This window comes from Clytia hemisphaerica, unplaced genomic scaffold (assembly GCF_902728285.1).
Source record: "Clytia hemisphaerica strain Z4C2 unplaced genomic scaffold, Clytia hemisphaerica genome assembly, whole genome shotgun sequence".
Classification (NCBI taxonomy): Eukaryota; Metazoa; Cnidaria; class Hydrozoa; order Leptothecata; family Clytiidae; genus Clytia; species Clytia hemisphaerica.
Genome location: NW_027103608.1, coordinates 660597 through 673948, shown reverse-complemented (window position 1 = coordinate 673948; position 13352 = coordinate 660597). Strand labels below are relative to the sequence as shown.

At 35.8% G+C, this 13352-nt stretch overlaps 2 protein-coding genes across 2 annotated transcripts in view; one reads left to right on the top strand and one right to left on the bottom strand.

Moving 5' to 3' along the window:
- Positions 1 to 13352, top strand: part of LOC136802157 (uncharacterized) — a 36255-nt gene that overhangs the window by 16486 nt on the left and 6417 nt on the right. The window lies entirely within an intron of this gene.
- On the bottom strand, positions 3080 to 11876 carry LOC136802163 (uncharacterized). Its single transcript, XM_067058884.1, has 3 exons — positions 11820 to 11876; positions 4984 to 6574; positions 3080 to 4312 (listed from the first exon to the last, which is right to left on the bottom strand). The coding sequence occupies exons 1-3, from the start codon at positions 11852 to 11854 to the stop codon at positions 3080 to 3082; spliced, it is 2859 nt and encodes a 952-aa protein (XP_066914985.1). The 5' UTR covers positions 11855 to 11876.

The window sequence follows — 13352 nt, the reverse complement described above, 5'->3', positions numbered from 1 at the left end:
GAATATCTCAGTCCATTGGGTAAAAGCGATCACAGTTCCCTGACCTTTAGCATAAAGTGCAATGCATATGTAAAGCCCACATCGGAAAGGTACAATTATGATAATGCTGATTTTGAAGCAATGAAGCAAAATCTTGAAACAGGTAACTGGCAAAGGATTTTTCTAGATGCGGCTAATGACAAATCAGTCGAGGAACTTTGGCAAGTTTTCAAGAATAAAGTAAGCGAATTGCAAAACCGTTTCATCCCGCTCAAAACGATTGGAGGCGAGGGTTGGAGAAAGAGAGGAAGAATTCCTATTCCAAAAGATCTCAGAACTGAAATAGCAAAGAAAAAGCGTCTACATAGAAAATGGATGAAATCATCGCCGCGAGAGAAAGACGAGAATCGCGTGAAATACACCCGTGTACGCAACCGAGTGACGAAAATGATGACACAAGCCCATAGAAATTACGAACGGAAAATCTGCAACAATTCAAAAACAAAACCAAAAGTTTTCTGGTCACATGTCAGGAGCAAAATGAAATCTTCCAGTACGGTATCATCATTACTTGAGGCACCAAATGACAAAAATTCTTTGAAACATGAAGACCATGAAAAGGCGAATATACTTCAACGTCAATTCTGCAGTGTTTTCACAAGAGAGCCTCCTGGGGAGCTACCGGACTTCGAGAAAAGAACTGAGTCCGTAATCGATGAAATCCATATAACAAAAGAAATGATCCAGATCGAAATAAAACATCTAAATCAAAATAAATCATTTGGTCCTGATGGAATACATCCTAAGATGCTACTGTCGTTATCTGACTACGTCTCTGAACCTCTTGCAGTAATAATGAACACATCATTAAAGGAAGGGTCTCTACCAAAGGATTGGAAAGAAGCTCACGTAATACCCATATATAAGAACAAAGGTGCTCAAAATCTTGCAGTAAATTATCGACCTGTAAGCTTGACATCAATAGTATGCAAACTGATGGAGTCAATAGTGAGAAAGCATATTATGGAGCATCTTCTTGATCAACATCTTTTATCGAACAAGCAATATGGTTTTATCAAAAATCGATCCACCGTTACGCAACTGTTGTATTACTTGGATACGTGCTGTGAAAGTACATCGGAGGGAAAAGTGATTGATAGTATCTATTTTGATTTCGCAAAGGCCTTTGACACTGTACCTCATCGTCGTTTATGCCAGAAACTATTAGCATACGGCATAGATGGTCCGATAATGTCTTGGGTAAAATCATTTTTAAATGGACGAACCCAATCAGTGAAAGTAAATAAATCATTTTCGACAACGGATCACGTGGTTAGTGGTATCCCACAGGGTAGTGTCCTTGGACCGTTATTGTTCGTTCTTTACATCAACGATCTTCCTGAAAGAGTGATATCATCATTTATACTCCTTTTTGCTGATGACACCAAAATCTTCCAAGAGGTCAACACTATCGAAGACTCTATTTCCATCCAACAGGATATAGACGCGCTAGTTAAGTGGTCGAAAGAATGGTTATTAAATTTCCATCCCGACAAATGTCACGTACTAACTATTGGCAAATTCTCTGACATCAAACATGCCTATCCATATTGTTTGGATGGAAATCAGCTTGAACATGTTTTTGAAGAGAAAGATCTTGGGATTGTGATCGACTCAGAACTTACATTCGAGGAGCATATTGCAAAGCAGGTAAAGAAGGCAAATTCAATACTAGGAGTGATTAACAGGAGCTTTGAACATCTGAATCCATCCATCTTCCTAGTACTATATACTTCGTTTGTCCGTCCGCACTTGGAGTATGCTCAGTCGGTATGGTCACCTAAACTTCGAAAATATGTTAATTTGATCGAGGGTGTACAAAGACGCGCCACAAAACTCGTGCCTATCTGCAAAGATATGTCCTATGAAGAACGCTTGCGCATACTTGACCTCCCCACGCTTGAATTCAGGAGACTCTTTTGTGATATGGTCCAAGTATACAAACATCTCCACTACTACGATAAAAATACTCTTCCAAGTAAATTATCGACTCGAACACGTCCGAACAGGAGACACAAAGATGAGCTGATACCAAATTTTGGTAAAGATGGATTCCGAGGCGCACAAACCAACTCGTTCTTTTACAGGAGTATACCAAACTGGAATAGATTACCAAGATACGTTGTAGAGGCAAAGACTGTCAAAATCTTTAAAGAAAGACTCAACGAAGCTTGGAAAAAACATCCGAAAAGATTCGAGACAAGACAATTGTAATCAAGATCCGGTTCTCAGAGGCCCTCGTGTGCCTTGAACTTGTATACATTATTATTATTATTATTATTATTATTATTATTATTACTAACGAACAATTTTAAAATCCTGGATCTAAATGATAAAAATAAAGTATTTCGAGAAAAATATCCAAAAATGCCCTAAATTCAGTCCACAATTCAGCAAATTTACTCCTCAAATAAAAAATTCCACATAAAATTTCAATTGTAAAAAAATGCATTATTCTAAGGGAAAAAATTTCGGAGAATGGCGTATTGCTTTAAAAATTCGCCCAAGCTCAAACTTTTTTATCATTTTTATCGGAATTATTTCTCGCCAAAATTATTTGTTTTTTTAATTTCGTCCAGATGTTTCCTAAAAAACAAAATTTGCATAAATTTGCTAATTGGCCCTTCGCCGAAATTTCTTCTTGTCAAAAATTCTACTCTAAAGGAATTACATGCTGAATAAAATGATGGGTCGGTCTTCTTACAATGATTGCTATAATATTTTGGGGCAAAGAAATTTCCCAGCAAAATTTTAAAGTAGTTTGAGTGTCTTAACTTAGGTTTGAAAAATAGAGTTTTAACCTGATACTTTTAAGACTTAGGATCTAAGATTTAAAGACTTGTGAATGGGCCGACTAGACTAATTATATAGACTGGAAGTCAATTTACCTCTCGCAAAACGAAATATCCAATCAAATAAAAAAGAAAGCCTGAAAAACATTATTTCGGCCCGATTTTTAAATTCTACCAAACGCTAAAATACCCAGAAATGCCATCATATTCATATTCCACCATTGTAGCTTTTCTGTCTGAAAATGTTTTTAGATAGTTCGAAATAGTTCAAGTAGAATCGCAAGCTTGCTTTCTTTAAAGATTTGTCGTCGGTGATTTTTTAACCATGAATACTCTGGTTTTTCTTCTGTGTCCTCTACTAATGCTCCCCATAAAGCCTCAATGTATAGACGACAGTTGGCTAACGATCGATCAATTGGCTTGAAGTCAATTTTGGTAAGCGCCTCCCGATTTGGAACTGTTGGATTATTGGATAAATCACCAAGTGTGCTACCCAATGTCAGGAAGCTGTAGGCAACTTGAACCATACGAGGAGGTGTGAAGCGCTTGATTAAAATCATTCTTGTAAAGAACTCTAGTACTTTCCATAAGCTCTCAGTTTTCTCCTCAGATTCAGTTGTTTTGATCTTGTCCATTGCTTGAAGTGCTTCCTTCAAGAAAGGTAGCATCTCTCTACACAACGATCTAGTATCTTCTCTGGATGTATCCTTAAATGTTTCAATTTCTTTGAGACATGTTCGAGCGAATTGTTTTAACGGAAGCAACATTGTAGGTTCAGTGCCATTGACATTGACAAGCTTCATATATTCAGAAAAGGGTAAATCTACTGGCTCCTGGACTTGAGCTTCCCCAACGATGTACAAATTGGCTTTGCATCTCATTATCATGTTGCAATCTGAGCTGTGTTTTCTGTCAATTATAACTGTAGGCCAGTCAAATCCATGCAATGAACTTGGAACAGTTACAAATACATTGCCTTTCCCTTGCAAAAATGTGAACGGATTATCTTTTTCCCTGAATTCCCACCAATATTTGATTTGGCCGCTACTTTGTGGGTCGACTTTATGTGAAGGTTGTGATTGGTATAAGATATAATCAGCTACGACTAGGATCCCGTCATAATTATTTTTCTTCCGTTCTAAAGCGATCGCTTCATTAATTGAGTCAACAAAAATTGGAGGAGGGCCTTTCGGAAACACTTGAGGTGGATTTATTAATGCTACTGCAACGGTCGAAAAAGTATTTTCAGCATTGATTTTGGCTCTTTTAGCGATCTCCTTCGTGTTGCGTAAATTGGTTCCAAGTTGAATTGTTTGAAAGCCCTTTGCTTTAAAGTCAGAAGAGTGATCATCCCTATGTCGGTAGTATAAAACTTTTCGAGCAACCCACGCAATCTCAACATTGCCGAACAAATCTTCAGGATATATGTCGTCCCATTCGTCTAAGAAAACCGCTTTGTATTGTTCACTATGATGAGCCATCTGAAAATAGAAGTGCAGATGTTTGGAGTCTTAGAGACCATATCATAGAAAAAGAGAAACTATAGTTAACCTTCGTGTTATTTAGCTCTAGTTTAGACGGCCGACTTTCTGCCCTGCCTATTCTAATTGTTAGAGTAGGCAGAAAGAGGGCACAAAGTTGGTTGTTAAAATCTTTGCTTGGAAAGGTTTGAAAGAAGACATTGCATTGACGTCAAAAGAGGGCTATGCATCACTTTAGACGACCCACTTTATGCCCACTTTAATTCACAATTAGAATAGGCAGGGCAAAAAGTGGGTCGTCTAAACTAGAGCTTAGCAAACGCATTTATTGGAAGCCCTAAGATGTACAGTGTTACATAAAGTGATGTGAAATCTGGTGAAATTAAAAGTTAAAATTTCGGTCATTTTGTTACGTAGTATTTTACAGACCGAAATTTGTCTTTGCCGTATTTACTTCGAATAAATCAAATGAGAACCCATCCTAAAAACCTGCGCCCAGGGCGTTTATTCGAAGTAATATGGTATTGGCTAAACGGTTCGGTCAATTTGAAATAGTCAGTCCCCTAGCCAGTCTTAGTCCGGAAAAGCACTCCGTTCATTGTTTTTATTGGTTCTCTACAGTTAATTGCGAATTTGAAAATAGACATTGAAGTACTCGCTAAAAATCTTACATTTGTAGTACATTTTACATTTGGGAGTTCCAACTTCAGTTTGTGATAAAGAAGTTGGTCTGGGTCATGATCTGTTCTTCCTTTTAAAATGTAGATGATTTTCCCTTTGTACCTGTCATCTTTGCTCAACATCTTGGCTTTCTCTTGCATCAAGAACGACTTGCCTGTACTGTATCCACCTCTTATGAAAAGTTTTTTGTATCGAGAATGGTCCGTTGTCATTATGGGTAGTTGACTTTTGGAGTAGAAAACAATATTATCTACCGTGTACAAAGTATCCATTACGTTGTTAATGTAGTCTACCCAGTTAGATGACGTTATCGGTCTTGGGAGATCTTTCTTGGCGATGTGTATAGTGAACACAATGATCTGAAGAACCTTTTTGAGTTGTTCCAATGGGTGAATAAACGGAATTTGGTATGGTGTTATGGGGAAACTGCTTAGGAGTCCTGATAGCCATATGGGAATGTCAGTGTTTTTGTTGATGAAATGCTGAGTCTCCCCTAATCCGTTGGCATATTCAACACAGATTGTCGGGAAGAATATCCATCCATGTCCAAGCTGGTCTCCTAACTTTTCCTCGAATAGTTTATGGTACTTCTCAAGTTGGTCGAAAGCTTTGGTGTCTGTCAATTGTCGTTTGATTTCTACTCCCAGGATCAGTTTCCGTTTCCAAAAGATGATGATGAAGTCGAATTCTTGGTGTTTCTTGTTTGAAACATTGGTCATGAAAGTCACTGATTGGAGTATGACTGCGTCTTCCAGAATGTTTGCTGCTGCGTTCGAAGAAAGTTGTTCAAAGAACCAATGTTCGGTTTTTTCTCCTGTATCTGATAATTCCAAGTCCATGATCCATTTGATTGAAACGTTTGGAAATGGGTTTTCAGTTATGAGCTTATTGATTTTTCGTTTTGCCGAAGCTCTGGACCATTTGTAAGTACTGAGGATGATTTTTAGATCTTGCAACCTATCTGGTCTTTTTGCACTTGGTGGTAATGTATCAATCTGGTCAATACAACCTTGGGTAAAATCATCTGGTTCCAAGATTGATGATGGTAGATTCAGGTTTTCAGCTTTGGCAAATTGGATCATCAGATGCATGACTTTGATATTCCATTTCCATTTAACGAATGAATTTTGATCGATTTCCTTCGGTGGTATTATATTATCAAACGAGTTACTATGTAATTGCTGCGATTCGACAAAGGTTTCCAGCTCCTTAGTGAACCAATGATTGGGTGATTGTTTCTTGAGGTTCTTCAGTACTTTTAACATTTCGCCCTTAATGTCATAGTCTAAGATCACTGCGCTTGATTTCTTGAAATATTGATTTGATGTGAATTCTGGTGGTATGAGTATTCGTTCATGGCAATCGTTTTCGAAAAGAAAGCTTTCGCCATATTCTCTTAACAGAAGATACTCCGCAGCTTCGATAGGAGTTCTGAATGTCATTCCATTTCCAAGATCAAATTGTTTGGTTTGACGTTCTTGAACTGTATGTGAATGTTTGTGGATTTGTTCATACAGAGAAAGGTCTTTGGTGCATTTCTCAGGATCGATCGCTTGAGGTGTCAAGTTTTGGATTTCATTCCTACAAGATATAAATTTAGACAACTTCGAACCGTTACATCTCCAGACCTAGAAGGAATTAAAAAGTTTAGGAAGGTGTGGGAAGAAATGTCTGAATCTGTGGTGTTGTTGCCAGAGGGGATGGATGGTCACTTAGGCAAAATTGGCTACGACGGGGTCTCTATTTTAGGCTCTGAAGATATCTGACAGGGTCCCTAATTTACTAATTTTCAAGATGTGCATCTCACAGGCAGGGTCTACTTTTGGTTATTTCCAGTTATTTCGGACAATTTTCGGGATAGAAGTTAAAAGAATTTTTAATTTTCGTCTACTTTTAGGCATTTTTGCAACTTTTCAGTGTGAAAATGGCATCATTTCTTTCGTTCTGATAGGGTCCTAAATTTACCAAAAATTCATATCTAACAGGGCCCACCTTTCAAACTCCAGCCACGTCCCCATCGGCCGTCAAGGTCACCCCCCCCGTGTAGTGAATACTTGTCAGGTTCGACAGTACGAGGTTGCATTGTTCTCCCGAGTCGTTTGGGTATAGTTACTATATACATCAGCAGTTTTTGTACCGCAAGCACGAGTTGACAGAGTCACGTAAACACAGTGAATTCCCCTACATCATAGGATAACGAAATCTTTCTCTCTTTTATCATCACCGTCGTTTTTTATAAGACTCCTTTTTCCACACTGAAATTCCTTTGCCTCTTTTTTACATGGCTTGGCAGCAGGTTTTAGGTGCCCCCCTAAGAATTCAGGTGACCCCTGGTTGCCAAATATTTTGGGTGACCCCTAAGCCAATGACACATTAAGGGCTCTGACCATAGTCCAAAAATTGATTTTGGTATTTGAACATAAAAGTTATATTTCAGGTTCCTTAACACTTTTAACAAAGAATTGCCTTTATAAATTGCTTTTTAATCGAATCCCTTAAGAGTAATTAAGAATTTAATTGCAAAAATGACGTTATGAACTTTAAAAAGATGTTAATATTATGTTGCTTCACCCTCTTTTACAAAAAGTGCTTAGTTTTAATGGGTAATTAACTTTTTTGTTTCAAAATTTCTTTACACTGTCTGCAAAGAATTAAACTATTTTTAAATTTTGCGGAAAATTTTTCTAAAAAGATGTGTCAAAAGTTATGACTGTTTTTTAAGCAAAATCCAGATGAAAAATTGATGAAAAACCACTATTTTGAAGATTTCGAGACAAAGAAGCATTTACAAAAATTTTCCGCAAAAATTTTAATTGTTCGGTAAAAGATACACCATCTACTGCGAAAAATTTTTCAAAATGTTTTTTCTTCGCCGATACTAAGCTTTTCAAAGTTGAAACACTCTTCCTCTCAAAAGTCTTCATTTTCTTCTTCATCAAATTTTTTCAATGCAATTTTAGAATTTTCAGATTCAGGAATAGTTTGTCTAACAGAAAATGTATAACATGCCATAGTTTTGTTGGTTACATCAGTCAGTAAACACATTTTAAACACAGCAATTATGAAAAATTCACTATGGTCAGAGCCCTTAAATCTTTTCGAAAATTCTTTGTGTTTCATTAAAGATATTTTTTTTCAAACTGTTTACATCTATAGTGAAGACTATGACGCGCCCTATGTTGCAAAACCATGAAAGTTTCGCAATCAGAATAAGGACAATCGCTATCGGAAAACGTCTTTTTCGCATATTTAAAACTTGAAAATTCGCTATCGAAAAGTTTGATCTTCGCTATCGAAAAGTTTGATCTTCGCTATCGAAAAGTTTGATCTTAGCTATCGAAAAGTTTTATTTTTCGCTATCGAAAAGATTGAATTTTTGCTATCGAAAAAAATTATTTTTCGCTATCGAAAAGATTGATTATTCGCTATCCAAAAATTTGTTTTTTCACGTTCGAAAATTTTCATCGGAAAAAGCGCAGCAATCGCAATTTGTATGCTTAAGCTAAATTTCGGATTCAAAGAAATGACCGATCAATTTTTGAGTGATCTTTATTAATCATACACTGTTTGGTTAATTTTGGCGCAGTTATCTTTTGGAACAATCATTTTCTATCTACAATTTTCATGTTTTAGTATTTATACCCAACTAATTTAAACATCTTAAAGGCATAATTCGTAAAAAGAAGGGTAAATGTTCAAAATTTCCTGTTCCTAAAGCCCAAACTTTGGTCGGCCTTCGGGTGACACTAAACACGAGCGATTCGCTAAAATAATCGATCACAACGAAAAAGCTTATTTTGACCACTGAACTCAGTAAGTAAAAAGGATTAGAAACAAAAAAAGATAAATCTTGAATACCACAAGGAAATGAATTGATTCTAAAAACATTGATTGGTGATATAAAGAAGCAAAACATTTTGTCTGTAAAATCTGTATTGGACGAGGTTTTCCGAGATTTATCACCTCGAAGTTTGTTTGCTGAGCTTTCAAAACAACTAACTATATCCCTCCGTCTAAATATCATAACTGGTGCTATACATACAAATTGCGCGTTAGTTTTAAATCCGTATAGGGCGAAGCTTGCTGTGCAACGGATCTATACCCTCGAAATTTTTTTATTTAGAGCTATTTTCGCTTTCAAAAAACTTTAAATAAAAACGTATTTTGAGGCGAGGCTTTCCGAGATTTATCTCCTCGAAGTTCTTTTCTTGAGCCTTTTCTTGAGCTTCCAAAACAACTTAGGTATTTCCCTTATTTCTATTTTACTTGCACGGAGTCAGTCCCAGCATGGCATAATTTAACAATACTAAATACACTATTTTCCCTTCGTCCAAAACGTCAAAATTCATTCAATACGAACGTAAAATCAACATTTACGAGAAAAGAAATCGATAGCAATAAAGGAAATTTTCGATAGCGAACGATCAATCTTTTTCGATAGCGAATAAACCAGCTGCGCTGGAAGGTCAGCCAAAAAGGGTAATAGATATGTAATAGTTATCGGATAGTTGCGAGTACAATATGAGAAATATTTTACGAGTTCCGAGATTTTTCCATACAATAGGGGCAAAATGGAGACGGCCCCCAAAACGGAGGTCGTGATTAAAATGAAGATTCTGACTTGTAGATTTATCAGAATTAAACGATTTTTGTTTATTTTGAAAGAATATGGTTATACTTAAAAATGAGCATGTTTTTTTTGCTGGTTTGAGACGGATTCAAAATAACATATTTGCGTCTAAAGAAAATATTTTAACACCAAAATTAGATAAAAATTGCATATAACTCACTCTAGCTCCTTGGATGTTGAAAATAAGTTATGAAAACGGGGTATAGGAAACTTTCTACACCTAATGCCGTTCAGAAAATGCACATACATCTGTAGCTTTAGAGGTTGGGTAAAAGATATAGCATCTTGAAGGTCAACTAGTATTTTGGATCCCTAGAATCAGCATTGACAAAACCGAAAATTCTAAATATGAGAAAAATCAAAAAATCTTGGAATTCTATTAAAAAATTGGCATTATATATAAAACTTTTCGCTGAATCAGCAAAAACGGCAAATTCTGTCTTTTTTTTGCAAAATATAGGAGAAAAATACCTTTAAAGCTTTATATTTTCAGTTTCAGTTAAGCTTTCACAGCTTATTCCATACATGAATGGAACTATTTTCAAAAGAGATTTGTTTTAAGATTATTAAGACGTTGTTAAATCAAAATTGTCATTTTGAAGATTTCTAAATTTTCAGTTTGGACTTTGCAATATCGAAAATCTTGAAATATTTCATAAAAATCATAAATTTTACATCCATCGGGTCGTAAATTTAAGGGAGAACACAAATATGTTCATAGTTTCTCCCCCTATTACCACTGGGCTTAATAATTTGATTTTAACTACACCTCCGTTTTGGGGGCCCCAAACCTGCATTTTGACAACCAGGGGTATACTGTAAAAAACTTTATCAAATGAATTTATGCCCAAAACCCTCTAAATCATATTTCAAAACTATGGTCAAAATTTGTATTCATATCTTAAAGATATCTCGAGAAATCGCTAAAATTTCAAACCTCCGTTTTGGGGGCCATTAGAAAAAAGCTACATATTTTTCGATTGAAAAATATTGTTGAAATTGAAAATTTTGAAAAAGAACTTCCAGGAAATAAAGTAGAGATGTTAAAGGTTTTCATGCAGCAAAAATATTTGTAAAATCTCTTTTCCTCTAGATTTGAGAGAAATTTCAAATTTGATCGCCGTTTTGGGGGCCACATACTGTACTGTGATATTTTTATTGATTTTATTAATGTCACCTTTAAACAGAGCCCCCTGGCAGCATCGATGCTGACAGAAAAATACCTATTACACAATCGCTTTATCATTTCCTATTATATCTCCTGCATCACCTTTCAAGAATTTATGAATTTATAATCCAAAAGGATTATATTTTTAAAATGGTTGACTATTTTTATCCCGTTCTTTGTATTTTTGATAAAAATGACGCCTATTTTCGTGTCTCTAAACAGCTTTCTTGGAGCAAAACATGTTAATCTATATCCACTTGCACCGTCAGCATTCTATTGGGCATAAGACATTTTATTGTACATTGGTGTACACACCTCATATTTTCTGACGTCATTATTTTGGGGTTGATCTATATTTTGATGTTGATCTAAATAGCATATTCCGTATACAACATTTCCATTGCATATAATAATTTCAATGTTGTAAATTGTATGTTACAAGTGTATTACATTTTCCGGTCCGTAGTTTGTATGACCTGTGACTTGTGTTATGACCTCCGACCTGTGACCTGCGTTTCGAACAAGCTGCAAATTAGAAAAAAAGTATGAAGACGTGCTATTGCACAATTTTTTAAAATAGCTCAGCGCACACCCACTTTACTCATACACACAATTTTTTAGACAGAAGACATTCCATATTGAAGTTTACGATGAAACAAAAACAAGTTCAGAAAAAAATCACCTAACATAGAATCTAGCACCCAAGGTTCATCTAAAAAAAATTTTGGTGACCCCTAAACATGGTTAGTTCCCCCTAGGCACAGGAGGGTTCCAGCCATGTCTAGCGAAAATAGACAAGGACGTAGTGGGTGTTGTAGAAAAAATAGCTTCGGCAAAGTTAGGCATTTCCGTGAGTAAAAACAAGATTTTCCGTACCTTTAGAAACAAAACCTTTCCAATCTCCTTCCGGTTATTCCGGGGAAAATAGCGGAAAGATTCCGAAAAAACAAATCTGAAACTGAAAAGAATCTTAGGAAATTAGAATGTTATACAAAAGGACGGTAATGATTAGTAAAAAATGTACTTACATGAAAGGGTTAACATTAAGAGCTGCAGAATTCATATCTTTCTTTATTATAAACACTTCATCTAAAATGTTCAACAAAATATTTAAGCGTTAGAGAAGTACAATTTAAACGTTCATACACGTTTTTTTATATGAACATCCAAAATTCTTTGAAGCCTTCGGATGTTCTTAACTTTTTCTTAACATTTTGGCCAGCGAAGCCTTATGTTCTTATATAGTTTGTTCTTATAAAAACAAAACGCGTAGCTGCAATGAATTGATTCAATTCACAAAACACCAGAGACAGTTTAATCAGGAAAACGGTCAGAAAATTAAAACAATCCCATCGTGGTCTAACTTACAAAAACTTTTAATTGTATAATAAATTGTCTCAATGCTTACTTTTATCTCCCGAATAGACGGGGGGGGGGTCCGAATAAGCAGGGGGTAGGAAAATTTAATAATAAGCGGGGGCGGGATGGAATAAGGGGGGGGGGTAATTTGAAGACGTAATTTTTTTTAACTGATATGAATTTCAACAACAAAAAAGAAACTTTAACAAATGAACACGTAAAATAAGAACCAATACTAACAAAAAGGGAAATTTTAACAAGTTTAAGGTCTATCTACACTGTAATAAAATATTTAATTATTCGAATTTAATTAGCGGGGGGGGGGGGGTCTTAAAGAGCGGGGTGGATTTTTTTTCTCTTAGTAAGGCAATCCACATTTTTCAGAATTTCTAAGAATCAATTTTGCTTCCGTCATGACGAAAACAGGATTTGATTTGCTTTTTAAGCACAAAAGATACTTATTGATACACGCATTTCCATAACTTCTTTGTATTATTTTACGCGACCTTATTAATGTTTAGTAAACTTGTCAAAAGAAAATTTTTCCCACCATGTTCATGGAGCCCGTCAACTTCCCCACTTTTCTGCGGACCATGCCATACTTTTTTTAAAGTGACTATTTCAAACCATAAAAACTATATTATTCTTCCCTTATTCTGTTTTGAGGGTGTAAAAAGTGAAAAATTTCTTCGACATTTTTTTCCAAAATATCACCCCTCCCCACTCAAAATAGCTCGCCGGGGCACATGATGTTGTGAAGAGTCCATTTGTAGCACATACATAACCTGATAACAGCTGTGGAGTTTTCTTAACGCGACACGCTGAAGCTCTAAAGATCGCTAAAAATTAACATCTGAGGAAAATGCCTCTACTGAAAATTTGAGAATAAGTTCTGAATTCTACGCGGTCCGCGTACAGGCGCGCGACCATACACTTTTTTTTTAAGAAATTAGTTTTACCAAGCAGCCTCAATGTTTCTTAAAGAAATCGGCCTTTTGAGCCTTAAATGTCTCTTACATGTTTCCAAACTTTTTGACATAATCAGCCTACTTTTCATGTTTTGATTGAAAAGTTCTTAAAAATTTTCGCCCACGTCTTTTAGAGCTACAGCGTACTGGGCCAGAAAATACGCAATCTGTTATCAGGTTACACATACACAACTATACTCTTATGTAGATTCTTCAGTATCAAAGCAGTACCAA